We start from the raw sequence: 27,551 nt of genomic DNA, 5'->3' as shown, positions 1-27,551 counted from the left end.
CGTTTGGCCATAAGGTTGAGAACCACTGGTTAAACTTCATTTGTGTTTTTTTTTTCAGGGTAATATCTTGAAAGGTACAAGTAGATACATTTAGTTGAGTAAACACCCTGTGTTTCTCTTAAAAATAAGTACAGGGATACAAGTAGAAATTAACATCAACTACAAATGCTCACAATTGTACTTAGGCACAGTATTTGAGTAAATGTACTTCCCACATCTGACCTTCAGCTCCACAAGGCCCATCGTGGTGTTGATGGAGTACACCGCACCGCAGTAATACAAGCCTCCATCAGCCTCCGTCAGGTTGTACACCACCAGTTTGGTCTTCCTCTCATCGTTCTTGATTTCATACCGAAGAGGCTCTGCAGCAGTGAAGATCTGCTCCTGGAACAGATATCAGTCCAATGAGGTCATAAATGTTTTTACACTGTAAATGTATTGTATTTTTCATCAGGTGTTGGCTTTCACTATCTCAGCAACAGAAATCTCACACAAGAAGGCTCTGATTATCTCACCCACCTTGTCAGTACCATTTGCTTTGTACCAGTTCCAGGTGCTGGGCTTTGGTTTGGTTTCCTCCATTTTACATGCAATCACCACTGAGTCCCCCACATAGCTGACTATTGGTTTATCACGCACCTCACCCATGTGTGGAGCTGGTGGACAACAAGGAAAGAAAGCATAATTTAACAAAGCACCCTTTAGAGTACTATTTAAACAAATACTCTGCGTGAATACATTATGATGAATTATTAAATTAACAATAATTGTTATTAAAAAGCAGGGACTTAACAAGTTGATAACATTACATGCTGGCTGTTTAATGTAAAATGCAGCAACAACATGTACTCAGTAAGTGATGTGATCTTTACCTGCCAAAACAAAGTTGATTTTTGCCTCACTTTCAAACATGCACGAGTAATTTCCGAGGTTTTTTACACTGACGATGCTGAACCTGTGAAGCAAAAATAGATACAAAGACAGACTATGTTAAATATATGATGGATGTTATTTTAAAAAGTCTGTAGATAATATGTGATTATTTCATTAAAACATGACTATTCTGCAATAAAATGTGTTAAAATGATTTATAACTCACAAAAAAGCAGTTGCATTCATTCGAAGTGCTTTACTTTCATGTTAATTAAACACATTTTTTGTATTAAAATAAAGTAGTTTTAAACCAAATCTTACTAAATATTAGTTATTAGATATGGATTGTCAGTGCAGACTGATCAAATAAAGTTTTGGGACATACAACTTAAGCTCTCAAGCTGCTGTACATTAACAAAATACATTTGTACATGCATGTTATTTAATATTTTTGTAAATCACTATGTACACATGCATGGATTTGAGTTATCTGCCAATTAATAGGTGACATAATTTACATGTACTTACACTCGTTTGAGATTATACTGATCGTTCTCCAACTGCACTGTGAGACGGCTGTTCTCAACTTCATCCCCATCTTTTCTCCAAAACCCAGTTATGTTTGGTAGTTTGTTCTGATTACCTGTCCAGGTACACTCCAGTGTCAGATTGACAGGGTTCACCAGTTCAACATTCTCTGTTTGACTTTCACCTGCAAGGAGAATTGTGGAAGGATTTCATAAACCATAACAACAACACATCTCTGCCATAATACTGTGTTTTATAGATAAATTACTTTCAAATGTACCTTTAAGAACAACGCTCCTTATATCTGTTGGCAGGATACTGCTGATGGAAACCAGTGGCGGGGGCGTTGGACCGATTGTCTCTGAAAGTAAAACAAATAGTTATTTAAACACACACCAACTTAAAATGTACCACAAACTGACAGTATTTATAGTAAGAACAGGCTACATTTTATGCAAACAAATGAACAAAAATTTCTTTACTTGCGTGTTGCTAAATTGTTGGTATGGTATTCCTAAATGGTCGCTATTATATTATTGATGGTTGAAAAGGCATTATGGTTGCTATATGTTTAAAGTGGTTGTCAGGGTTTCGCTAGGGGGTTGCTAGGGTGTTCATGGTGGTTACAAAGGAGTTGCTATATATATCTGGAAGTGCTAAGTCAAAGACAACTTTACTTATTAAACATGTTTTGTGTCTTGCTACATTTTTGTTAGATTCATGATATAGTTTGCAAGGGGTCTGCTACGGTGTTCTTTGTGGAAGAAATTGCACTCCATTGTAGACAGAATACCAGCTCAGATCAGTTACATGTTTTTTTCTTCTTTTTTTAACCAGGGCAGCAGTTTTCAAATTACATTATGTGCTTACGTAATTACAAAATGGTTCTTCAGTGTTTTTCTAGTTTGTGTTTTTTAAATATGAGATTAGTAAACAAAATGTGCCTTTTGAACATTGCATGAATGGTTGCTGATAATGGGCAATGTAGATATTGCTTAGAAGATCAGACACCTACTCAGATCAACTGGCAATCTGTCTATAATGGAGTAAGTGACCCCCAACTTTTGACCGGTGATGTACCTGATATCTCAAGGGCAGTATCTCATGTAGAAAAAGGACAAACAAAAATATCTAAAGAAAAAACTCCTTTATCAATTTTCTTGGATTTTATAATGAAAAAGCTATAGTCTGTGAAAATTTACATATTAACCATACTTCACAAAAAGATAAAAACAACTCTTGCGATCACCAACATCAAGGAAAACTGCGCAGCCACAGCCAAATGTAAATGTATAGCAAATATTATTATAATAATATAAACATTATGCTTGTCACTTTGTCTAATTAACAATGTCTATAATACCGCTGATGATCCCAGCTATATAATAGACTTTTTCTTTTTCGTGACAGTATTTATTTTTGAATTCTTAAATAATTTATTGCTTTTGGTTTTAATGTAGAGTTTCAGTGTCCCGTGGTAATGTGAAAATGCGGTATAAATGCTGTATTTCCCAAGCTGACATTTAATACATTGACTATCGGCAACTTCATGTAGTAATACACTAGTACATGATGGTGTGGAAATCCTATGAAATTTTCTTCTGCTTTTCACAAGGTTACAGACCACTGAGTGGCAGAACAAGGTTTTAACACAACAGACAGTCAAAATGAAACCCAAATAATCATTTACTTGTATTGATGTGTCTGCAGAAGACGAGAAGCAGGAGGATCTGAAAAAAGAGCTGCTCCCAGAAGGATGACATGATTATTTCCCTTCTGTTCTCTCTGTTTCTTACTTGTTCTCTGCTCCCTCTGCCTGCTGCATCATCTGAAAAACCACCGCCCACCCCTCCTTCCTCAGCTGCAGCTGACGCAGCCATGATATCACCCTGCAGCCTGTGGGTGGCCGACTCCATCCATTATTCAGAGAGGGTGCATATCTGGATGCTGTGTTGCAGTGTACTGTCCTGCACTGTAATGCCTGGGTGGACCATGCTGAAATTAACACTCCTGGTGCTTTGAAGCTAAATATTGCTTTGCGTAATACAAGATGTAGTGCTATTATGTTTATGTTGCAATCCGCAAGATTGTGTTATGTGAGAGGACATGACCTGCCAGCCCTCATTAAATCAGCCAGGAGGGGAAACTAACTACTTTTACTATAGCTGATTGCTTTTTTTTCCTTTTTTCTTTTTAGAACATACGCTTAAATGAAAAATTCTGTTTAAGTAGATTTTAGATAATGTACTCTATGTTAATAAAGGAGAGTAGATTTAAAAAGAGATCATTTTCTTAGGCAGATTTCATCAAAAGTAATCTCACATCTACTTGAGTTACTGTGTTTTAGTAGGATACTCCGGCATCCGATACTGCATGTCCCACATTGTCACATGTAGAAATGAATATTTATTAGGACTGGGGAGCAGAATGTTATGTCTGTGCTTACCGGCCCACAGGGTTTCATAGTGAACTAAAGTTATATTTATTATACTTATTTTACATTTAGATATGGACCTCAAACCTCAAGAAAAATAATCAAGTGTGCAGTGGACAATCTAAAAGCAGCAACGTGAACGTGTGGGGAATAGCAAACAGGGTCTTAAATCCCAGCAGGAAACTCAATGAATGGAACTCTTTTCAGAAAGTTTCACTGTAAGGAGCTGATGAAGAAATAAACAAGGATATAGGAGGTGCTGCTGACATTAGGTACTGCAGGCAGGTCCAGAGAGCTGAGTGGAGTAGCTGGTGGAGGAGAAGTAAGTCCTTATAGAGAGGCCATCTACTGCCATCCTGAGGGGGGACAGCTACAAGGTAGACAAACAGAAGAGGAATAGCTTTGTGGAAAGTGGGTGACATTATTTACTCATTATTTTTCTTTAACCATGACTTTCTCTCTTCTGGTTAATTATATTACAATAAGTCTGCTTATGGTCTTAGATATGTATTCTACCTGTCCAGCCTCCCTTTCCTCTGACTGTGCACATTTGGCTCATATTTTTTTATAAAAAAATGTTTGTATGAGGTACAATTCCAGCTCTGAAGAAAATCAGAACGGTGATCTTGACTATTAGCATCCAGTATTTTGAATTTTCTTTGTTGAATTATTGGTAAATTTAAACCTCTGCCAAACATGATTGCAGAAATGATCCCAGTTTACTGAAGTACATTTTTTCATTCTTCTAAAAATGTATGCGTGAATTCAGTTTGTCGAGGAAAATAATGCTTTTAATTGGAAGAATATAATATTCAAAACAAATCGTATTAAGTCACAACATATAACAGAAAGAGCAGCAGTATTCCAGATACAAAACGTTAGACATTTTCACGGCTGCTGAAGCTGCAGACTGTTGATGAACACCGTCTGCAGCTCGTTGATGTCGTCAGTGGTCTCTATAGGGATGCTAAGCCGGCCTGGTGAACTTGAAAGCCCAGCAGCTGAGTCATACACAGGTTCATAGCAAGACTTGCTGATGTCATAGAAGGAATCCCCACAGCCTCCCATTGCACCCTGAACACGCTCGTAGACGTCCAGGTAGTGGTGCTGTGGTGATAGGCGGCTGTAGTCCTGGGCCTGGTTTGACCCGTAATGAAGGTGGAGGTGGTGTTCGGGTCCGGGGCTGTGACAGGGACTGTGGGACGGGCTGTGAGGCATCCCGCATGTCTGCATGCAGCTATTTCGCCGCATGGCCCGGTTCAGGTCCAGTCGTGCGATCAGTGGCTTGCCAATGTTGATGCTTTTGGTCCAGTGGACAGATTCGTCATCCATGGCGGTGAAAGTGCCCTGAAGGCACACAGTGAAGACCAGCTCCTCCTATTGCATTAGAGGAGAAATAGTATTAATATTCATATTTGGGATTTTTAGTAAAAATGGCTCAATGACCACTATGAGGTTTGTCATGACATTTGATACAGATATCGATTAATCTTTGTGATTTTGGTAATCCCCGGATTTTTCACCACCACCAACAGGTCAAGCATGACCGCAGACTCTTACTCTTGTCAATAACAAATTTAAGTTTTGTTTAAGTGACTTTGTTGTCATATTTTTACCCTGAGTTTCTGCAGTGAGCTGACTCTGGTGTAAAGACAGTGCTGCGGCAGGTTGCTGGACAGAAGGTAGATGCCTGTCTCCTCTGGAGTCTCTCTGTTCATCTCTTTAGGATCCACATCAAGGTCCTACAGTGAGGAACAAAAGCAGGTGACGTTGTACAGTATGCACAAACACACAAACACGTATGCACAACTACAAATACCGTAATTATTGGTGCATTTACGGTACATGCAATTTGTGGGTTGCTTTGTTAATAATACAGTTGTCTGCTGCTCCCCTTTAACTCTGAAGTGAAAAAAGGGAATTCCAATCAAATGCGGATTTAATTATCCAATTTCCCTAAAAATGATCCTGTAGGGAAATGGTTCCCGTCCATTTCTTAATGAGATAAAGACTCCGGTTCATGACAACATGCTGACCTGTGAGAAGTCGGTGACGTGAGCCTGGCAGAGGGACATGTCCTCGGGCTTCTTAATGATGTGAGTGTAAATGACGAGCACGTTGGAGAACTCTGCAGCGAAGCCCAACTTGATCTGAGCCCCGCAGTCAAAGTTGAGACACATACTCTCAGGAAGCTCTGGAATAAAATAAAAAAATAAAATAAAAAATAGTTATTTACATGGGATGGATCTCAAAAGCTTGCAAAGCGGCCCATGCCTAGCCTATCACAAGATGAAGGAAATTACAAAAACATATCTTTTAGTTCTTACTTCTCAGCATTTTCTTGTGAAATGCTTGATACTTTCACCAACACGATGTCTCTAAAAAACCCTCAAATGATATAACCTTAGAAGGAAAAATAAAGTTTTGTTGGAAGTGTTTCTAACTGAGGCCATAACCTGTGGGTTCACAGGCCAAAACGATTGGGAACCACTGTTACAGGAAACAATCTACTGGTAGTGTGGTGGACTAAAAGGTTGTAATAATCACAACAAAACCACAAAAGAAATGTTATTTTTTCTAGCTTGTTTCTGTGCTCCATAGGCAAAATTATTATTAGCTAATGAAGGAGGTGATAATCATCAGGTTTTTCTGACTTTTCCTACCTTGTTTTACACTACAGTGTGTTTGTCTCAAGAAGCCCCCATGTGTGCAGTTGTGTACAGTATAAGCAGTATAAACAGTCAACAGTGCAGTACTGAGCAGAAGTGAGCAAATAGGGGCTTTCAAGTACAGTGAAACCAAAGTGCAAAACAAATACTTTAAATTTAAGTTTGTGTTATACTGTAAACTCACCGTGAGTCTTTGCCCACTGGAGGCTGCGATAGTGAGCAAGATCAGCGCTGTCGCCGGGCTGGATAGGATCGGTCAGCGCTCTCCTCTCCGACAGACTACTGCGGATCTCCAAAGCCTGCTTCCCTTTTGTAGCGTCAAACTGACCCATGTCTGGACAAGAAAAATGATAAATCAAATGAGACAATGTTAAAGACATATTCCTTTCGCATCCTAAACGTTGTTTGACAGTAAGTGCATCTTACAGCAACCTTAAGTCATTTTCCTTCACTTACCCTGCATTTAAAATGGAAATTAGCCCACAAGCTGATACAATCTTGACATCAATAATGCAGAGCAAGCTACATTTAATTAACTGTATTAGTCTTTTTAAAATAAACAGAAACACATCCAACAACTGTAAAACAATCCCATTTCATAACCAAACACTGAAAAAGTATCATTTAATTTGTCATGGTCTCAATCACAAATTAATTTTAAGAACTCAAGATTATAGTAGATGTTACTTGTGTATGACACAAATCATTTTATTTAGTATTTGTATCAGTATTTCTTTCAGGGTACATATGGATGGTATCATTTATTATGTTTCTGTCTCACCCTCAGCGACTCTGTCCAGCACCACGGTGATCTTCTCATCGTCTAGCAGCCGCTTCTTTAAAAACTTGACAAACACCCCGTTGGTGAAGCCGCTGGAACTCAGCTCAAAAGCCTCGGCATCCTGGCACCTAAACAGCCAATAACAAAGAAAACACATATCGTATATTTTTGGAAAACAAACTATTAATATATATAAAATTTTGAAAGATATTTAATGGATTAAACGTACGTAGCGTATCCAAAGACAATGTTGGCGGTAACCCTTAGGACAATGTTTGGAGCGCTGTCATCATGAATATTCCTGGAAAATGTTTATTTTTGAAAGATATAAACCAAGGCAATAAATCTCCAAAAGCTCTATTCCGGAGGGAAAATAACCCCTTTAAAAGGTCCTGTCGTGGAATTACACCTATTTTATACAGTCTATGGATTACACACAAAAACTATGTACATGCTATGTAAACTAAGGTAAAGAGGTGTTCTGGTAACCTAATACTTCAGGCGGTACGATTGCGGCTCAGGACCTTTGTTGTCATACCCGTCTCTCTCCACCCATTTCTTTATTCCTAGTTATCTGTGTACTATCATCTATCCAATAAAGGCCCAATTGTAAAACCAATCTTTAAAAAATGTGATTCAAAAGTTTAAACAAAAGAAAACAATGACTAAAAACACTGCAGAAAGGAAGAGGTTCAACTTAAACTACGTATCAAAACTCAAATCAAATCAAATCAAAAATGATTAGTGGATTAATTGTTTTAGACGAGGGACAGAAAATGAATTGGTTAGTTGTTTAATAAAAATGGACAACCATTATCCTGTTCTACCATATCAAATATATCAATAGTATACATTTTTCTTAGACTTCCATTATAATAAATGGAATAATTTGGGGTTCATTGTGTTTCTGGACCCTTAGTTGGACAAAACAAGCACTTTTGGCTGATCTTTTACTAATTGGTGACATTTTTACCAAACTACTCAATGATTAATCAGATTTTAAGAGCGTAGGGAAATTACTTTGATATAAATTATATAAATACAGTACATATTACGGAAGTACCCCATGCCAAATTACTCCTGCTGTACCAACTCTAATGCATTCTTATATTGAATTAAAAAGTCACATATTAAGGTGTTGTTATTCAGTTTTTACCTTTGAGGTAGTAAAATTAAGCCTTTTGTTGGGCGCAGTGAAGAACTGATTTATACAAGTAACAGTTTAAATACCAAATAAATAAATGAAATTTGAAGGAATGAGCCATTGACTTACCTCTTCCTGCACATGTCCAGCAGAAAAACATTGAGGCCTGTCTCCTTCTCCTGCATCAGTTTTAGGATGCTCTGCACACATAAACAGTTGGCTGACCGGTACGGGTTTGGTGCGTCTACCGGCACCATGAAACTGTTTCCGTAGTTCTCATATCCGTGACCAGCATAGTACAGCAGACCTAAAGAAGGAAGTGTGTATTTTTATCACCTCAAACAACAAACAATCCATGTCTTGGGAAGTGAGTATTTCTGGATCTACTATTTATAACCGTCCACAGGTGTGTACTGTATTTCCCAACACACCATAGACTCCTTTGTGGAGCAGCAACAGAAACTCGTCAACAGCGTTTCTCATCTCTGACTCTGTGAGGTCCAGCAGTGAAACCACCTGGAAGTTTAGCTGTCGCAGGAGGTTGGTGAGGTCATACACGTCGACCATGGGAGCTTTGAGCTGCGGGTGGTTCTGGTAAGACAGATTGCCAATCAGCAGGGCCACTTTGTCAGTCGCTTGGAGGAAAAAACACAGGGAAAGGGACAAATTAATTCTGTAAAACTACGGGAGAGAAAACATCTCATATGCATCAATACACTTTTAGAACTGACAAGGGAACCTTACATTTTAAAATAAGTGTCAAGATGGCAGTGTTTACTGCAATAGTGGTCCAGGCCAGTCTGCTGCAAAGCATATAAATTCAACTGAATTTTCTTCATTCTTTTCTGTATTCTTTATTACAATGATCCCAGAGAACTATACATTTTGAAGTTTTCTCCAGAACACATGCATCCGAAACAAGAACAATCAAAATGCAAGAAAAAGGGCACTCAGTTACTCATTAGATTTTCTGGTTGGAAACTTTTCACTACCTGGCTAAGAACAGGAAGTGGACAAAATGACAGGAACTACAGCCTGACTAAAAACAGTATTCTTGAAGCTACAACTGATGTTTATATTTGATTTTTATTAAAAATAGGACTCGACGCGCTCAACTCACTTAGATATTTTGAAAGCTTTGCAGGCTGGGAGCTGGATCCTAAAAGTGAATAATCATAAATAAAGCTACTAGGACACACCAATTTGATTGAATTTATTGCCACACAACGAACGCTTTAGGCAGTTACTTTTACTCTATGTCCTACATTTTATGACATATTGTACATGCTGTACTTTGTGTTGCAGCAAGAACCAAATTCCCCTTTAAGAACTATAAAAATATGTTACAGGACTGAACATTACACCAGTAATTCAGGTTGTGATGAAACAAATCGAAATTACAAAGAAGTAGAGGCAGGAAGTAAGTTGAACCTGTTACCTAAGACAATGATGCTAATAGCGGTTTGATGTCATGTTAAGTGTGTGCTTTTTTCTTTTCTTTTCCGGGGACAGAGTGTCAGAAAGTGTTTGATTATACTCTATCGATATTTTTAAAGGTATAATTCTGTAGTATTTTTGGACTTTGTTGTTGTTGCTGGCTGTGAAGTGTTATTATATCTACCCGTATAGCTGCTATCATATGTTACAAGTTTCCCTTATTTATTTGGGTCTTTCTGTGGAGAGAGGAACTGATTTCAGATAAGATTCAGACATCATGAACAACACAGTTTCAAGTCCTTTATTAATCCCACAATGCGGAAATTCCCACTGTTGCCCAGCAGCAAGGGATAGGAAGACAAGTACAAGAGACAGATTTAAAAAAATTAAATAAATAAAAGTAAAGAGAGTAGTAAAAATACTATAGAGCAAGGGTCAGAAACTTGTGGCGCATGTGCCACCACTGGCACGCGGTAGCTTAACCAATGGCACACTAGCAGTATGTGTGCAATAGAGTTTTTTGGTGATGTTCCAATTTGCATGTCATATGTCATCACAGCCACATTGGCAGGAGCAAGGCCTGTTATCTACGGGAGTTTGATTGAGTCTCTCCCCATCCGCATGTTGCATAAACCCGTCATACTCTGCTTCTGATTGGCTAGTAATCTTTGCTTCCTTTATAGAATATAGTAAAAAGAACACTGCTTGAGCGGGCTCGATAGATAATGAGAGGCTTAGTGCTGATACGGCACACAGATGAACGAGAACATTTTACAATGGCACTTCATAATGAAAAGGTTGCCAACCCCTGCTGTAGAGGAACTGTGCATCAGCTATATTTAAAATACAGCAGAGAATGTGCTGATCAGATTTTAACAATTAAAAACTTGCATAAAGAAATGTGTTGAAAGACACTTACCATAAAGTTGTTCTGGAATACTATTTAGGAACAATTCACTGGAACCTAAAATTGGGTTTCAGAACAAAAGCATCATAGAGCAAGTTCTGTGTGAGGAAAATGTGTTGAAATAATTATAAATACTTAAAGGAAAATTCCGGTCGATTCCAACACATAGCCCCGTTGTTTGTAACTTTGGAGTGCTGTCAGTAGACAGAAAAAGGAAAACAATCGGTGCGGTCTACACCATGTTATCCTCCTGCTAGAGTTAGCACCCAACAGGCTTAAACAGGGCAAGTTTTAAACGTGTTTTTAGCCTCTAAACATGTTCAAAATGACATTGGAAGTGCAGCACACAAGTGAAACACAGCTGAATTAGCACAACTTTCATGCATTTCTTTCACATCTACCGCAGTCAGATTCACTGTGTTCACTCGGAAGGAAAATAATTCACTTCACATGGGTAGGCACTTGTAATCACATTTTGAACATGTTTATAGGCTAAAAACATGTTTAAAACGTGCCCTGTTTAAGCCTGTTGGGTGCTAACTGTAGCAGGAGAATAACACAGTGTAGGCAGCACCGATTGCTTTTGTTTTTCTCTCTACTGAGAGCACTCTAAATTAACAAACAACAAAGCAACGTGTTTACCAGAATTCGCCTTGAATGAATATGATTACTCTTACCTTCTCCAATGCCGTAAACATCATCTAGGAAGCAAAATTACAAATACATTACCATCATATAAGATTAGCATGTTTAAGTTGGTTGTGAGGGGCCAAGCAGTTAAGGAAGAGGGAAGTTCAATAGTAAGGGTTTTTAATTCCAAAAAATAGTTACAACAAAATGAAAAAAGTTTTGGGGGAGACTAACAATAACACTACTACATAAACTACAAATAACAGCTAAATCTACCTTAAAACTTATTCCAAAAGAAATTTACTTTTACTTATACTTAACTCAACAAAAACCCACAATATAATAAAAATGTACACCCCAGGATATCTAAGGAGAGAATAAAGCTACGCCCCCGGACTTAACAAGGAGTGGTAGGGTCCAATTACGCCACCCCCACTAGAAAGCTGCTCCTTCTCCAAGCGCCCCCCCTTTAAGCCAGCGGACTTCCTGGATCCCTCCCGAGTGTGGACTCCAACACTCGTAAGCGCTCTTAAGATGGTTGTGTGGCCATGGCTGGGGCCCAAAGTAGTTGCCTAACTTGCCCAATTGTAAAGTCTGCTCTTGATATTTTTTTACTCTGAGCCAGATGCATTTGGCCTATGTAGCTAGCCCTTGGTGTTTCTGACCCTGAGTAGCCACAACTTGGGTATGTGACGTAACTATGTCAGGGCAGGTGTATTGTTCAGGACCCAAGGAAGCGCAGTGTTGAGTGTGTAGTTGTTTGGATGAGCGGTTGTCGAGAAAGGTGCAAGCTGCAATACCACAGGCCAAGCAAACATCCCGTTCCAAACATGCACATTAACAGTGAACTGGTAATATGAAATTTAAAGATCAGTGCTGGTGTTATTCTGTGGTTTTCTTAATGTCAAAGATTCCCATGAATACATCAAAACTCACAGTATGTTTCTCACTTCTGTACACAAGTCCACTGGTGCCTACTGAACACAGTAATTTTCAGATCACTAATTTTCATTTTTTATTTTTTAAAAGGCTCAGTAATTTCATAAAACAGCTGGGCACTGTAGTTTTTAGCAAACCTAACTCAAACACAAGCAATAAGTGCATTTGTTGGGGACTATTTTCAGCCCTGGATTAATAGTTATTAAGTGTTCTAGTGAGCATTTACAGCAGTAGCAACATAAACTACAGCCTGACTTTTTATGGTTACTAATATCAGTGTTTCAGACAACAATGGAGCATGATGACACAGAGGAATGAGCTATATTTGGATTTTAAAACCCAGCCAATAATACAAGATCACATCAGTAGGATACATTTCTTGTTAGTTTTGGTCTTCTCATGGGAGACAAATATAGAATATTGCCATTCTTTAACACCCAATTATTTGAAAGTAATGACATTAGTTAAAACTAAATTCATGCACATGAAAGCTAGAGATGAAACCCTGTGAACCTTGTGCTGGTTATTGTTTATGTGTTGAAAAATCCAAACCATGACCCACATGCAGTTATATGCAGTTGATTAACGTTTGCATGCAGCTAAATGACTGCTAGTTGCTACCCTACTGTCATTTAACATGCACCAGTGCTTTCAACTCTACCTTCAGAGCACTCCGTTGCCTCTGAAATCTGGACAGCTATCGTCGGTGCTTTCAGTCAAGAGCAGAGCAAATATTCACTCGCACATTACGACAATAAAGTATGTTTTACTGGACTGTGATTATAGTGTCGAAGAATGTATTAAAGTGTGACATACCGATAACAACGTCCACTTCATTGGTCCACATTCTCTCTGTGCTGCTGCTGATCTCACAACGATACCTGCCGTGCTGATCCTGCATCGAGTGAGGAATCTGAAAGACACAGACACTTTTTTATTACCTTTTTATCGGCCTTGTTCCCTAAAAAAGTAATAAAGCAAGTAAGATGTCTGCGTCTTGTAACGCTTGATAACTATAAACAGAGAAAATATCCTCCAAACAAAAATTTTTTGGGGGGGTCAGCTGACGACATGAAAGGGGAGAGAGAGGAGGAACAAAAGGTTGAAGTCAAAACCAGGATCACTGAGTTGAGGAGTAAACCTCTATATATGTACGCCTGTTCTACCAAATGAGCTATTTGGGCGCCTGCAAAGTAGAATTTTTGAAACAGTAATATAGAGTCATACATCTTCTATAACAACCTCTCCTCACCATGAGTTTCCTTTTTGTGGCGTTGGGGACCGGAACTCCATTTCTGTGCCACTGGTATCGAGGGATCGGCCGTCCAACAGCTCCACACTCCAGCTGCAGGGTTTCTCCAACATTTAGCCGTTGGGGCTGGGGTTGGATCACCAACTTCAACCGACCCTCTAAGGAATGATAACTCTGCCCTGGTGTTCGACAGAGAGGAAACGTAATTTGTATATTATCTACTATACTCTCGTTTGGAATAGTACTAAAATTAGGAGTTAAATTCCCACAGGAGTCATTTGTCATGTCCTTCAATAAATGCAGACACTTCTAAAATATGTAAAACAACAAAAGTACTCAAATGAAAAGAGAAAAACATCAACAATGCATTTACAAACACCGTACACTAAGCAGGAGTTAGAATACACCACCTACAATATCTTACCGCAAGACATGGTGACATTCAGGACGTCCACCTGAGCCCACTGGCTGAATTCAAAAGTATCTCCACAGTTCACCCTGCAGATGTAAAATCCAGCATCCTTCAGATGGACTGGACTTATCACCAGGTCTGGAGAGAAGCTGTTCGGCACCTGAGGTTGTGAAAAATGTGAATCACATTTACTAATATGCAAAGTGTAACATTATTAGAGTCTAGAAGAGAAACAACGGTCCATGTCTGCAAACTGAAATCTCACCTTCTTACCACCCAATTCATATTCAATCGCCTTTGCTGACTCTAATAACTCTTAAAAAACATGTATAACTTCTCTTACTGAAATTTTGGATAGCCAGCTCTGAAGTAATCTGGTTTCAGATGTTGGTAGGAGAGGTGAACAGTGAGTAATTTGATTATATCCAGTTCAAGTTCGGTGGCTCAACATATAAAATGTAGCACATTTGTAATGCGAGTAATGTGCTGTTTTCGCTAAGTTAAGAGCCTGTTTAGACACCTGCAGGAAACCACTTTGCAGCTAAGAGTGTATGCATTTTACATGGCCTTTAAATACAGGTAAACATCCTGGAAAGCTAAAATATAAAAATTCTATTTTGATTTTTTCTGATATTTAGGTTATTTTAGTTCCTTTCCGACGTGGACAGAGGACAGCTGAATGTCCAAATGGGAATTGAATATTGGCACAGGGTGTTGCAATGCCAAAACTACAGTATATAATTTATGTCAACATTGTGGACCAATAACATGTTTTTGATCTTTATATCAGCTTCTTTTAGTAGCCAATTAAGTACAACAGAAAAATGGACAATAAAGTTAATTAAGCTGCACTATTATTATATTATTATACTATTATTATAGCTGCAACATAAAGTCATGAGTGGGCATTGTTTTGTGTTTGGGCATCTAAACCAGGAAAATGTAGTAGTGGTATAGAAGACTTCAAGGCCAGACCTGTTAAGATGGCACTTTAACTGCAGTTTAAGTCCTGTGCCAAACAATACTTTTCAGTGATACTGATGTATTGTGATACAAGCTCACCTCTTCCTTGGTCTTGAACCACTGGTACTGTACTGGAGATTTTCCCACAGCGTGGCAGCTCAGGCGAAGATTGTGGCCAGATATGAGAGCCACTGACTGGGGCTGAATGAGGATCTGAAGAGCTGTACATTGAGCAGATTTTCACTTTGAATTTACAATCTGTCACACTGATTATAGACAGGTTACATATCTGTGGCAAAGATGACATTTAATGTTTCATATCAAAATTACCCAAGTGGGTTAAAAAGTGTAAATGCAGTGTCGCTGTATTTACCACCCTACAATACTACAGTCCTTGAGTAAACAAACACGTTTCCTCTTTCAAAAACCCAAACTGATTGAACCCTGCTTGAATGATAAGCTTGTTTAGTGTTACACTGACTGTAATCTGGCTGGCAACCTTACTGTGTGTGTCAACACAATAAAGTGTGTCAAATATTACCTTTTAAACTAAAACATACAGCACAGAGAACAGAGAACTGCTTTGGATACTCACTACTACAACATAACAACAAGCTTGGAGATGTTTTTTTTTTTTACCGTACCTGATGGTTTTAGGCATTGCAGGGCTTCTGAGTTGCCGAGAATTTGGAGGTATTCAACCAGGTGACCTGTGGTGCAGCCTCGTTCTCCCATCAGCCTCAGCAACATGCGACTCGGGCTTCCCTCTAGCTCCAACACCTTCAGAGAGCACATCTCCATGTCGTTTGAGCTGGAGCACGATGCAGAAGGTTGACAGCACACCATTAACAGATATCCGAATCAACTTTATTGGCCAATTATGTCGACATATTCAGGGAATTCGACTCAGGTTGTCGGTAGCTCTCAACATATTTACCTAAACTGACAGGAGGCTACAAATCTAGACAGCCAACTTCACAAAAGATGATCAAACATAAATATATGGTTATTATACACAGGCAAGAGCTGGACAGCAATTATATAGTATCTAGGTGATAGTATGATAATATCACGTTGATGACTTTATGGATTTATTTGTTATTTCAGTGCTATTTTGTTTTAAATATTGACTGAAGATTCAATTATGATCTAAATGTCAACAATAGGGTATCAGCTTCAGCACAAAAATTCAAAACAGAGGACTGGGACTTGTTTTTAATTCTAAATCAACTGGCATATATCTAAAAACAAGAACATCTAAAAAAAAAAAGACTAAATTTAGGTTATCATTATTTTTTTATTCTGACGTTATTAATAAGTGTTGTTTACATATGTGCACATCTTTTTTTGTTTAATTTTGTTCTTGTGTGTAAACTTTCTCTCTCCCAACTTGTCAATTATATATGTGATAATAAATCTATAATGCAAACAGTCTGTTGCTTGCTGTAGCTGAACAGCATAATAGAGAATGATCTGCCCTTAATTCTAAAATATACAGTGTAATCAAACAGAGTATGGCCTATTACTATTACCTAGAACACTAGAAAGCATTTTACAAGTCTTAACATAAAATAGGCTAGGATGTCAGACACGCTATTTTAACAACATCATTGGGATTTTTACAGCTTACAGTCTGAATTCTCAATTTCATCCTACCTGACTTTAATACGCCTGTCATTGCCGACTATCTCTCCAAGTTTTCGCCATCCTCTATTGCTGGATTTTTCCAACACCTCACAGAGCTTCTTCACAACAGGCTCTTTCAACAAGTGGATCTTGGTGGACCTGTCCAAAGAATCCGACATGACGGCCAGCAACAATAGTTTATCAAAAGGCTGAAGGCACTACACCCGGTTACACCGGACAGAACTTAACTTCAGTACAAAAATTCAACTTCCTGGAAGAAATGTTAAAGTATGCAGACACACCTACTTCTGCTGCTGCACTGTCTTGCTTGGTTTTTCCCCCGCGTAGTCTCCCCACTGCTGCCGGTGCGTGAGTATTTTTTTCCCAGGAGGGCGAAGGCATGTCCCGCCTTACTCCATCTCTGATTGGTTTACCCTTACATTCTAAACTAACCCTACCAAACCACCCGTGAGTGCTAGCCACCAGAGGGAGAGTACATGATGTGCCCATGCCTTTGCCATCCTAGGAAAGAAGTGAATTAAGACAACGGTGCGAGCTGCCTGTGCCAAAGATTGTGTATGTGTCAAGATAAGGCACCGTAGGTAAACGTTTTATTTTTTGGAAAATACGAAATGAGAATTGTAATTTGTAAGTTGGCTAAAATGCTCTCCAACAGAACATACACGCAAATGTTGAAGATTTAGGGTTCAAGATCAATTTGACCTCCTTTCAGTAATTAGCTAAACATGAACATGATCACCTCAACTATGGGCAAAAAGCTAACCGTTGCTAAATAGTAGCTAGCTCGAGATGGCAGGCAGAATTGCCGCCATACAGATTTGTAAAGTGTGCGCATGGATAGGCCTGTTTCTTTATTTCTCGACTGAGGCCGGGGTTCCGTAGAAGAATCTGCATACATGTGTAAGCACATTTGTTTACAGTGTATTCAGTCAAACAAGCAGAAGATAAACATCTTGCTCCGGGTGCGATATCTGGCTGCACTCAGGTGGGCAAGTCGTGACGACATCAAACCCCTCCCCTTCATCATGACTCAGGCATAGGACAGCTCTCTTCCTTACATCCCATCATACCTGAGGTGTCAGACACGCTGGTTGTCAGGTGTTAAGCCAATGGTACTATCATGGCTGAAGAAGGCTACTTTCTCCTCTGTTGTTGTGTCAACATCAGTTAAATGTAGCGAAGGTCGACACCCGTCCTGAACAGGTGAGTACACTTTAGATCTGCGTTTCAAACTTTATGTCTGAAGGTATGAAGTTTTTGTTTGACTTTCATTAGTGTAGTGTAATATATTATTATTTTGTCCACTATAGCAAAAAACTAACTGAAAAAGGAAACGAGTCAGCTTCAAAGGATATTATTACAGGCATCAGTTGCTCTTCTGTTGATTTATTATAACGATGTTGTTATAAGATTTCATAATATTGGTGTAAGGCCATGTTGTATACTCGCACAAGCTATATTGCAGTAACATACTAATGGTAGCCTACAACACAAAATAACAGTAACATAATGATTCAGAATTTCAGCATGTGTCTTTGGTACAAAACATGGTTTGCAATTCAGTTTGTTTCCTAAGAGAGCGTGTTTTATACTTACTCGAAACAAATGAAAGATTATATTTTCTTCTTTTAAATTCAAAATCTATCTAGTTTCAAACCATTTTGAAAAGTGATTTAGTTAATTTTAAGAATGACAGTTAAGTACAATTGTCCATCAGAATAAAAAAAAATCGTCAAATTATGCAAATAAAATGTTAAATAATATTATAGTACTTTTGAAATAGTATTACACAGACACAGCTTAGAATAAGTGATAATCTGAGTGTTTTAAGCAACCCAGTAAAACTGGTCTCAGCAACTGTCCCAGCATGAAACTGAGCTTGTTGTTGCTGAGGTTACTGTAGAAAAACAAGAAAAAGATCAGTGAAAAGGTGTAACCCCCTTCGTGGCATCCAATAAATTACAGGCTAGAGGAATCTTTCTCACACCTCTTCAGTTGACTAATTGCATAGAGCAATTTAACGTTTGCTCAAATTGCAGGGAGTCTGAACCATTCAGTCAACCTTGATTAAATTATAAACAAGTCCAAAAACCTAACTTTGAGCTTTATAGTTGAGTGTGTTGTCACATGAATGATGGTGTTTCAGAAGTCTGTGTACTGTGTGTTTGATCATTATCTGAGTCAGTGGCTCTGAATGAAGATCAGCTCACTGGAAGTACATACAAGGAAGTACATAAAAGTGGTCTAAAGTCCATTTTGGGGTATATAAGTGAGCAACAATAGTGAGTGCGATAATGGCAATGAAATTTACTTATATTCCTGGACTGAAGATTTAAGGTTTGTTTTTACATATCTAACACAATACCACCCAGTAAACCCAGTTTCTTTTTGAAACCAACCTCACCTTTAATCTGTCTTTGTTAATTTATAACCCTTTTTGGGTAATGTTGCACATCCCTTCTCAAATAAAAAAGGTGTTGGTTGTCAGTAAAATTATACCTTTCATGTTAATTAACACCATCTTTTATATAGAATATAATACTTCATCAGCATGTAAACTGCCTTATGTGTCGGTTACAACGCGTACAAACACTTATTGGTTGTCCTTATTGTTTTCCCTCCATTTTCCTTGTTTTAGGTCAAAACAAGACACACAGCCGAACCATGGTTTACCTGATTTACCACAAGTTGATGATGTCACGTCTTTTTTTCAGTGCACACGGTGGGACAATTTGTCCCAGGATGAGGAGAGGTATTAGGATGACACTGTTTTTGCTGCTGTCAGCAGCTGTAGAGTCCAACAGTAAGTTAAAAGGCTAAAATGACATTATCTATAACTTATAACATGTTTAAAGGTTCAATTTGCTAAAAATGAAAAAATAACAGCACTAGTGGTATATAGAACCAGACATGCAGATAGTTTTGGTTTTATTTGTCTAGAGATCTGCCTCTGAGATTTCTTCAGTAAAAAAATCGTTGAAAAATTATATTTACATCAAAGAAAATTATTTTATTTTCAAAATTAACCTTCATGAACTGGTGTGGACAAATAAATATTGGATGCATATTTCAAAACCTGGGCAAATAAACCAAAACTATCCATCTAGCAGGTGAACCAGTCCTTTAACTTGACCTTCAAATCATGCCAAACTTCACTTTTTCATTATATAAGCTCCACATTGAGAATAAGGAGCTGATGTTTGTTTGTTACATGTGTTGCCAGGCATGTCTCCACCGGGGAAACCAGTCCTGCTTGGCTGCAGGTCCCCTGAGAAGGAGACGTTTACCTGCTGGTGGGAGCCAGGCTCCGATGGAGGGCTGCCCACCACATACCACCTGTACTATGAGAGAGAAAGGTCAGACCAATTATAAGTCTTGTTTTAAATTTAATTTGTATTTTGAGAATGTCATTTTTTTTTTTACGTTCTTTTTTTTTTTTTAATTGTCCGTGTCTTACCCACTAGGGCATCAGACGCCCCATTAAGTCTCAGATAAGTTTATCACCAGTGTTGGAAGTAACAACGTAATTACAGTAATGTATTTCTTTTTGCTGTAAAGCAGTAATAGAATGCATTGCTATTTACATTTCTGTAGTACTATACCCTTTAGAATCTCAGTAACACAATTACAGCGCATTTTATTGCAACATTTAGTTTAGTTATGTCAAAAATTTCCCCAACACTGTGAAACATTTCTTCACAAGAGAAAAAAAAGTTGTGTGACTACTATTTCCTGTTGCTGTATTTGATTGAGATGACTACAGAGAAAGATAGATTTGTGAAATGGATATTATTTTCAGGAGTTATTACGCTGATTTTAATTGAGCTGTCTCATCACTGTTCCCGTGGTCAGAGCCAGAACCAGACAGGTTCACAACATCTGTGTCCCAACAGGTGACGGCACGTCAGTGAGGACAGTAGTATTTCCGAGCTGCTGACAGTTAGAAACATATTGGGAATTAATGTTTAGGCATGCTGCACGTAAATATTATCAACTGTAAAGTACTTTTAATTGAATATTTTCATTTTCTTCTACCTGTCTATAGTACGTTTTACTTATCTATTTTATAGCTTTTGGTACTTTGCACATTCATATTAATAATACGAAATATTATGAATAATCTATGATGTATTAAAGTGGATAAAGAGGAGAATTTATTATTTCAGTGGTGAAATTCACAAGCTGTCCGCCAAGTCAAACTTCAGAGACAGTAATATAACTAATTACTCTCAAATAACAGTAACTAATAATCTATAATGTATTACATATTGGAAGTAACTGGAAGTAATTTGAAGGTAAAGCTTCTGATGTTGTGTTGTCACTTGTGTAGTTTCGTAGACAGGCAAGTGGAAAACTACCGGCTCTCTTGATCACATACTTGTGCTCAGTCAGCTAAGCACAAATTTTTGTTGCTGTGCAAGTAAACCTGCACACTTCAAACACTTTACCTGTGTGACCCTCAGTCGTCCTGGCCTGAAGGAAAAATGCTAATCGAAAATCTGATTATGACATTTGGGATCATTTTGCAGAGGTCAGTGTGGAAACTATGTGGACATCACATACCTGACTGTTTTTGTATTAGTCAAGCCCTTTACAGCCCATGGTCACGCCCTGTACTTGTTTAGTGAATGTCAACATATATTTACGGGCAACAGCACATTTTTACAATTTGGATTTTATCATACATAAGTGTAAGCAAAATGCCTTGAGTAGTGTTCACTTGTCACTAAAAATCTTGTTTTTTTCTAAAAACAGATTGGAGGGAACGTACGAGTGTCCCGACTACCGGTCGGCAGGGAGGAACTCCTGTTTCTTTGACAAGAACCACACCTCCATCTGGGTCGACTACTACATGACAGTGATGGCCACCAATGCTCTCGGTAAAGCCACTTCCGACCCCTTTAAGATGGATGTGATGGAAATAGGTAAGTTTTGTTACTTCCAAAAAAAATAGAATTTAGATGAGATGAAGAAATCCAACCTCATCCGAGACATACTGAGTTCTGATTCAGAAAGAAAATCTAAAATAAAAGTAAAAGTAAAGATGCACACTCAATTATAACTGTATTTCAATAAAGACAATGAAGGCAAGTAAGAAAACTAAAATAAAGAATGAGAAAGACAGTGACTAAAGAAGAATTTCTTTGAAGCGAACACATATGTATATTTTAAATAGCCTATAAACTACTAGTGAGTTTTTTTGCACAAATATCTAGAAAAAAATTATTGTTGGTTTGGCTCTGCACTGTACCGCTAACTGTGCAATATCTATAAAAAAGTAGTAATCTCCCCTACACTTTATGGATTGTTGTTTTATGACATTAAACCACAGTGTATATAATTTAGGATTTTCCAAACATTTAACATTTAAAAATTAAAACAAATCTCTACAAATTATTAATAATCTTCAAAAATAGCTTAATTTGCTTATCTTAACAGTGTTTTAACAACCACTTTTTGTTATTCATTAAAGAATGGAAAACAGCTCACAGCAGGAAATTATCTGTATTTATTCAGCTAATGCTTGGCCCAGTTATATTGGCTGTGAAGCCTTTTTCAGCTCAGTAAGACATAGAAAAGTACAGAGTGACTGTCACGAGGCACTAATGAAAGCCTGAACAAAATTAGATGGAACTGGTTTGTGCCCAGCGTAAAACTTGTTTACAGTCTCGGATCAAATTTCACAGATTCTGTTTGGTTATGCAGGCACTAATGTGATCTACATGCACTTTACTGACAATACACATGACTCCTGTCCCAGGTAAGAAAATAGTAACTCCACTGCCTTAGATTTTGTTCCAGGGATCTAAACGTACTTTACTTATTTTAGTTTATGTAACCCTGTAAAGACACTTTAGGACCAACTTCACAAGCCCCGTGGCAATGTTGGTCTGTTGGTCGGTCCAGCAATTATAAATCTCAACAACTATTGAATGGATTGACATGAACTTTTGTTCAGTCATGGATGATCCCCAGGCCACCAAAAGGCCAATTTTCACTTATCCACTGTAAGATCTCGACAAATATGGGATGGATTGCTATTAACTTGGTTCATATAATGTCACCCTCAAGAAGAAATTTTAATCAATGTGATGTTCAGCTGACCTTTCAGTTGTTGCCATCATCAAGTCAACATTTTCATTTGTCCAGATACCTGCAAAACTAATGCCATTCTCATCGGCTTCAGCAATACTTTGTTTTTAGTGCTGTTTAGCTCATGTTAGCATGCTAATATGCTAAACTGAGATGTTTAACACGATAAACATAACTGCCAAACAACTGCATGTTAACATTGTCATCATGGGCATATTGGCATGCAGATGTTAGCATTTAGCACAACACACCTCAGGGTGTTGTTCTGTCTCGACAGTGAAGCCCGATGCTCCTGAAAATCTAACGCTGCTGGTGGAGAAGAGTGAGTACAGTCCATATCTCCATGCCAGATGGGAGCCTCCCTCTAACACAGACACCAAGTCTGGCTGGGTTACCATTAAATATGAACTAAGAGTCCAACAAGAAAACGGCATCAAGTGGAAGGTGAGTTTGATATGTTCAAACTGAATTCCTGTATGATTTAGAGGATTTCTACATTTAGAAATTTAAAAGATTTCCACACATTAACAGTTTTTCAACAGAGGGGTCAAAGAGCACGGCTTTTTCTTTTCTTTTTAGTTTCCAAAACAAAGGTTGTTCTCAATGGATAACTGCTTCACATTCGGTAACATTGTGACAGAAGTGTATATGAAAGGTACAATCTGTGATCTGCTTATTAGTCTCATAATAAGCATAGCAAAGCCACTTCCAACCTTTAAATAGCCCAGCTAAAAGGTCTGAGGCTGCCATCTGGTCCCTAATGAGTTCATAAGTGTGGGGACAGACCTCATTTTTCTGTGACGGTAATCTGCAACATTTTAAAACAGACTGTAAAAGCTTTTTAATAGAAAGTGAATGGAGGCTAAGAAAGGGTAATGAATCCCTGCCTTTTTGCTCAGCTGCAGCTGGGAGCAAAATCTCGCTTTGGTATGAATTGCAGCCATCCAAACAATAAGAAATTAAACCATCTAACATCTATTAAGGTAGTCAACCAGTACAGGGCACTAAAAGAGATGCCTTCAGGACTGATTTGACCTGATTCAACAGACTAGAGACTGTATGTGCTATACAAACATTTTCTGGGTATACTTTTTTTTTTGCAGTAAGAATATGAAAAATCAGTAACTTAGTGTACTGTTATTCAAGGTAAAAGAAATGTATTCGTAATTACTGTTTGACCCTAATGTGATTTTAGCCTGGGTACAAGGTGAACATTTGGTTAATGTTTTGTTACCTCTAGGAGTACATGTCAGGTACACAAACGCATTTCAGCCTACACAATGTCAGTCCTGGGGTGTTGTACACGGTGCAGGTGCGCTGCAAACTAGACCATGGCTCCTGGAGCGAGTGGAGCAACAATACCCATGTGAAAATCCCTAACTGTAAGTATAAGAAATTCTTAACACAAAATCTTTTTTTCTGGCAAGGTAGCAACTGCAATAATAATAAGTAAAATGTTTTTATTTTTTATTTAGATCTTCCAAATGAGGTACCATTTTGGATATTGGTTTCTATCCTCTCTGCAATTCCATTTATAACAGCAGTGTGTATCTTGGTAGCGAAGAGGAAATCGTATGTATCTCCTGCAAAAAAAGATGTACAATTCTTCTTTATACTAGTGAAAATGATGAGGCTAATTTGAGTCACTTTCTTTTGTTCTCCAGTGTGAAGCTGTGTGTTCTGCCCCCTGTTCCCGGTCCAAAGATAAGAGGAGTTGATGCTCAACTTCTCAAGGTAACACTGAATCTGCATTGCCTTTCAGACTTATCCAAAATGTTACTTCAGACTTTATAACAATGCTGAGGTCATAATGTCTAAATTCTAATTAACTTCCAGAATGGGGGACCAGAAGACATTGACAATGCACTGATCGTCAATCAGAGATTTCCTCCTATGGTGGCCTGGAAAGACCAGAGTGAAGAGTACCTAATTGTGACTGAAAATGATGATGGCCTTCCCACCAATTCTCAAAAAAGGAAGAAAAGCTTGATTATTCCTTCTGCCTTCCACTTAAACTTGGAAATCCATTGTAAGGAGTCAACCCCCAGCCAAAATGACTGGGAGAAGTCAGAGGAAAGAAATAATGAACTAGATACCCCAATCACACCCTTTACAAACAGCAGTTATGTGGATATTCAGAGACATGGGGAAAACATACAGGGGGTGGATGTGAAACAGGTGGACTACAGCACCGTAAAAGAGGTCAACGGTGAAAATGTTCTCATCTTTAAAAAAGAAAACGTCCCATTTAGGAGCTCTGGCTACATGGATGTTCAGGAACAGGAACACATACCAAAGGACTACAGCAGGGTGAAAAAGGTGGAAAGTGACAATTTGGTCATCCTGCAGAAACAAAAGGGATACCACTGCACAGACTGTCCCCTTCAGAATCCAATAAAACCTCATGTGTGCACAGAACTTATTGATAGTGGATATGTAGATACCACACCTGCACCACCTTCAATGTAGAGTTTTACTTCTTACGCTGTCCTTTTGGTGTCCAGTGGAGAGCAGTTCTTGTGATATTAAGATAAATGACATTTGATACAGACTTTTATATGCTCCACAGGATGAATCTTCATAACTTGTAATAATGAGGTTCACATTTTTTGTTTTGAGTTAAATACTTTGACATCTTGTACTAAATATATTGTTGTGACATTTGTTACATATATTTAATAGTCCCTAGACTTTCATCTAGCACCATCATCACGTCAGAATTACAATCTGTCCAATACCAAAATAAGCAACAAGCAAATTTGGTCATACATTTAATCCAGTTTAACTGAAGACATACCTAGAAGAAAACGGACTGCACTGTCTAATCAACCAAACAATTTAGGTCTGCAAGATACAAAAACAATGCAACAGATTTTCAAAGAAAGATTGTTACTATAACTCATTTGACATACTGAGTTTCATCCAAAATGTTAAAAGGGATATATCCTTTTTGAAAATGTTCATTTCTTAATTGATTTGTAAAAATGTATTCAAGGTCTATGAAACAACTAATAAATTGTGTATATTTTTTTACTTTGAGACTGAACAGTTTGCATAGTGAAGTTTAAACCAAGAATTATTTTTGCTGCCTCAGTTTAAGCTCAGAAGCTTAAAGAGTAAACCTGCATTTTTGTCCTAGTATATTTGAACTATGGTTTTCAAATTTATTTCATGGAAGATGTTTCTTCTTAGCTTTCACCCAAATAGACCAAAATTCAGGTCAAAATTCAATTATTGACTTTAATATACTGTATTTATTGACACATGTTAATCATTTAAAATTACAAAACAATTACAATTCTTTTTTATTTACATGTCCTTGTTTATCTAAACAGATCTCTGAGATACCTCAGGGACGTGTACTCTGTCCACTTTGCTTCCTCCTGTTTATTAACTACCCACACTCAGAGTAAACACCGCAGTTGTCCTCTTTATGGAAATTACATATGTTAAAATTGAGGAAAGGAAAATAATCAACAACATACTGTCCTGATTTTAATTTCCAGATTAACATGCAACAACTGAACTGACTATTAATGCATCAAAATATGTTCATCTCCATTGACAGAACAAATGTAAATTCCCTCTTACATTCAGTTTATAGTCAAGGATTTCTAAAAGAGCAAAGTCAGAAAATATATCTTTCTTCTTTTGCTTCAAATGATTGTGCAGTTTTAAATTCCCATTGTGTCACAGTTTGTTCTCTCACTAACATAGAGCTTTTAAAACTATTTTATAGTAGAGCATTTTAAAGTAAAGGCAATATGCTTTTTCACTTTCTGGTACGGAAATTAGATGAAAAAAGTTGATACCTTTATGCACAGAATATCATAACAAGAACTTTATATAGCACATGATTTATTTAGCACCTTTAAAAAAAGTTTCCAAAAGGGCTTTGTAATTCAGAAAAGAGATGCAAAAGAGGTCGTTAAAGTGTATGGTTAACGTAAGGCTACCATCTTTTTCATCTAACTCTCAAGAAAGTGAATAATCATATTTCCCAAAATGTCAAACTTTTGCTGATTATGTGAAATTTAGCTTGTGTAGAGACTATTTGACTGTGAGAAAACTTACTTAACTCTTAAATCAAATCAACAGCAGGCAATGTTTGTTAACATTATTTGCTCTTCTTCCTATTTCAAGAAAATCAAATGCTATCATTTACACCAAATTTCAGTGTAGTACTTACAAAACAAATAAAACGCACAGGCTCTACTACATAGTGCAATCAGGGGAAAAGAACACTTGTAAAAAATTATTTCAGGCAAAGTGCATCATTGTTAACTCTAAACTCAACACTAGGCGTGTCATGGGGAGACAAGGGGTTTAAGACTTTGGGTTCAAATAAGGATCAATGACATTTATATATAATAATATATAATTCATCCTTAGTAAGGCGTGAAAACGATTTGTGAATGTAAAGAAAAGTTTGTAGTTAAGATGTTGAGAATGTGTAAATAAAACACTCAAGTTACAAACTCCCACTCCAACAATGGAATGGAATACACAAGGGAAACCTAAAATTAAAATAGTGGTAGTAAATAAATATATTTCTTATTAGTATAAATTGATTTAGTATGTTTTTTAATATAATATACAGTATGTGTGTGTTGAGATACTTATGTTCAAAATAAGAATTTTCTCTTATGCTTTAACAGTCAAAAGCAGCATGTTGGCGCAACTGATGTTTCATGCACATCTGACAACTTCCCGTGTGGGAACTTTGAGTTTCTTACATTTTTGTCTGACAACCAACCTTTTCTACATTTACAAACTTGAATTACTCACGCAGTTTCTTTTCCCCACCACGACTGATATATAACCATCAGTTTGCAATCTCAT

The 27,551-nt window shown here is 37.7% G+C and overlaps 3 protein-coding genes and 1 long non-coding RNA gene across 6 annotated transcripts in view; 2 read left to right on the top strand and 2 right to left on the bottom strand.

The window, feature by feature from the left end:
* emb (embigin) overlaps nt 1–3,735 on the bottom strand; it is a 5,647-nt gene extending 1,912 nt beyond the window's left edge. Inside the window, exons 1-6 of the mRNA XM_034872658.1 lie at nt 3,092–3,735; nt 1,682–1,762; nt 1,402–1,585; nt 873–955; nt 520–656; nt 223–384 (exon numbers count right to left, since the gene is read on the bottom strand). Coding sequence (XP_034728549.1) covers nt 223–384; nt 520–656; nt 873–955; nt 1,402–1,585; nt 1,682–1,762; nt 3,092–3,317 — 873 coding nt within the window. The 5' untranslated portion in view covers nt 3,318–3,735. The remainder of the gene's footprint in view (nt 1–222; nt 385–519; nt 657–872; nt 956–1,401; nt 1,586–1,681; nt 1,763–3,091) is intronic.
* A 668-nt stretch (nt 3,736–4,403) lies between these two features.
* Nucleotides 4,404–16,924, bottom strand: malt1 (MALT paracaspase 1). Of its 2 annotated transcripts, XM_034872645.1 has the most exons (17): nt 16,626–16,924; nt 15,614–15,780; nt 15,069–15,190; nt 14,019–14,166; nt 13,595–13,773; nt 13,159–13,255; nt 13,004–13,051; nt 11,451–11,474; nt 10,786–10,830; nt 8,861–9,064; nt 8,559–8,736; nt 7,515–7,586; nt 7,286–7,413; nt 6,689–6,838; nt 5,872–6,029; nt 5,452–5,577; nt 4,404–5,212 (listed from the first exon to the last, which is right to left on the bottom strand). In XM_034872645.1, the coding sequence occupies exons 1-17, from the start codon at nt 16,772–16,774 to the stop codon at nt 4,724–4,726; spliced, it is 2,484 nt and encodes an 827-aa protein (XP_034728536.1). In that variant the 5' UTR covers nt 16,775–16,924; the 3' UTR covers nt 4,404–4,723. The 2 variants fall into 2 exon arrangements, with proteins under 2 accessions (XP_034728536.1, XP_034728537.1); XM_034872646.1 differs by lacking the exon at nt 13,004–13,051 and having other exon boundaries at nt 16,626–16,923.
* Nucleotides 12,539–27,551, top strand: part of LOC117945263 — a 32,109-nt gene continuing 17,096 nt past the window's right edge. The window contains exons 1-2 of the long non-coding RNA XR_004656761.1: nt 12,539–12,550; nt 26,338–26,462. This is a non-coding gene — a long non-coding RNA (uncharacterized LOC117945263). The remainder of the gene's footprint in view (nt 12,551–26,337; nt 26,463–27,551) is intronic.
* On the top strand, nt 17,536–25,456 carry prlrb (prolactin receptor b). Of its 2 annotated transcripts, none has more exons than XM_034872652.1 (9): nt 17,536–17,819; nt 19,331–19,419; nt 19,840–19,972; nt 21,372–21,541; nt 22,987–23,153; nt 23,950–24,091; nt 24,185–24,281; nt 24,374–24,443; nt 24,546–25,456. In XM_034872652.1, exons 2-9 carry the CDS (start codon nt 19,359–19,361, stop codon nt 25,176–25,178), a joined length of 1,473 nt encoding a protein of 490 aa, XP_034728543.1. In that variant the 5' UTR covers nt 17,536–17,819; nt 19,331–19,358; the 3' UTR covers nt 25,179–25,456. The 2 variants fall into 2 exon arrangements, with proteins under 2 accessions (XP_034728543.1, XP_034728542.1); XM_034872651.1 differs by having other exon boundaries at nt 17,539–17,819; nt 19,255–19,419.

The sequence above is a fragment of the Etheostoma cragini genome, chromosome 5 (genome assembly GCF_013103735.1).
Source record: "Etheostoma cragini isolate CJK2018 chromosome 5, CSU_Ecrag_1.0, whole genome shotgun sequence".
NCBI classification, from domain to species: Eukaryota; Metazoa; Chordata; class Actinopteri; order Perciformes; family Percidae; genus Etheostoma; species Etheostoma cragini.
This window is presented reverse-complemented; position numbering and strand designations above follow the sequence as displayed.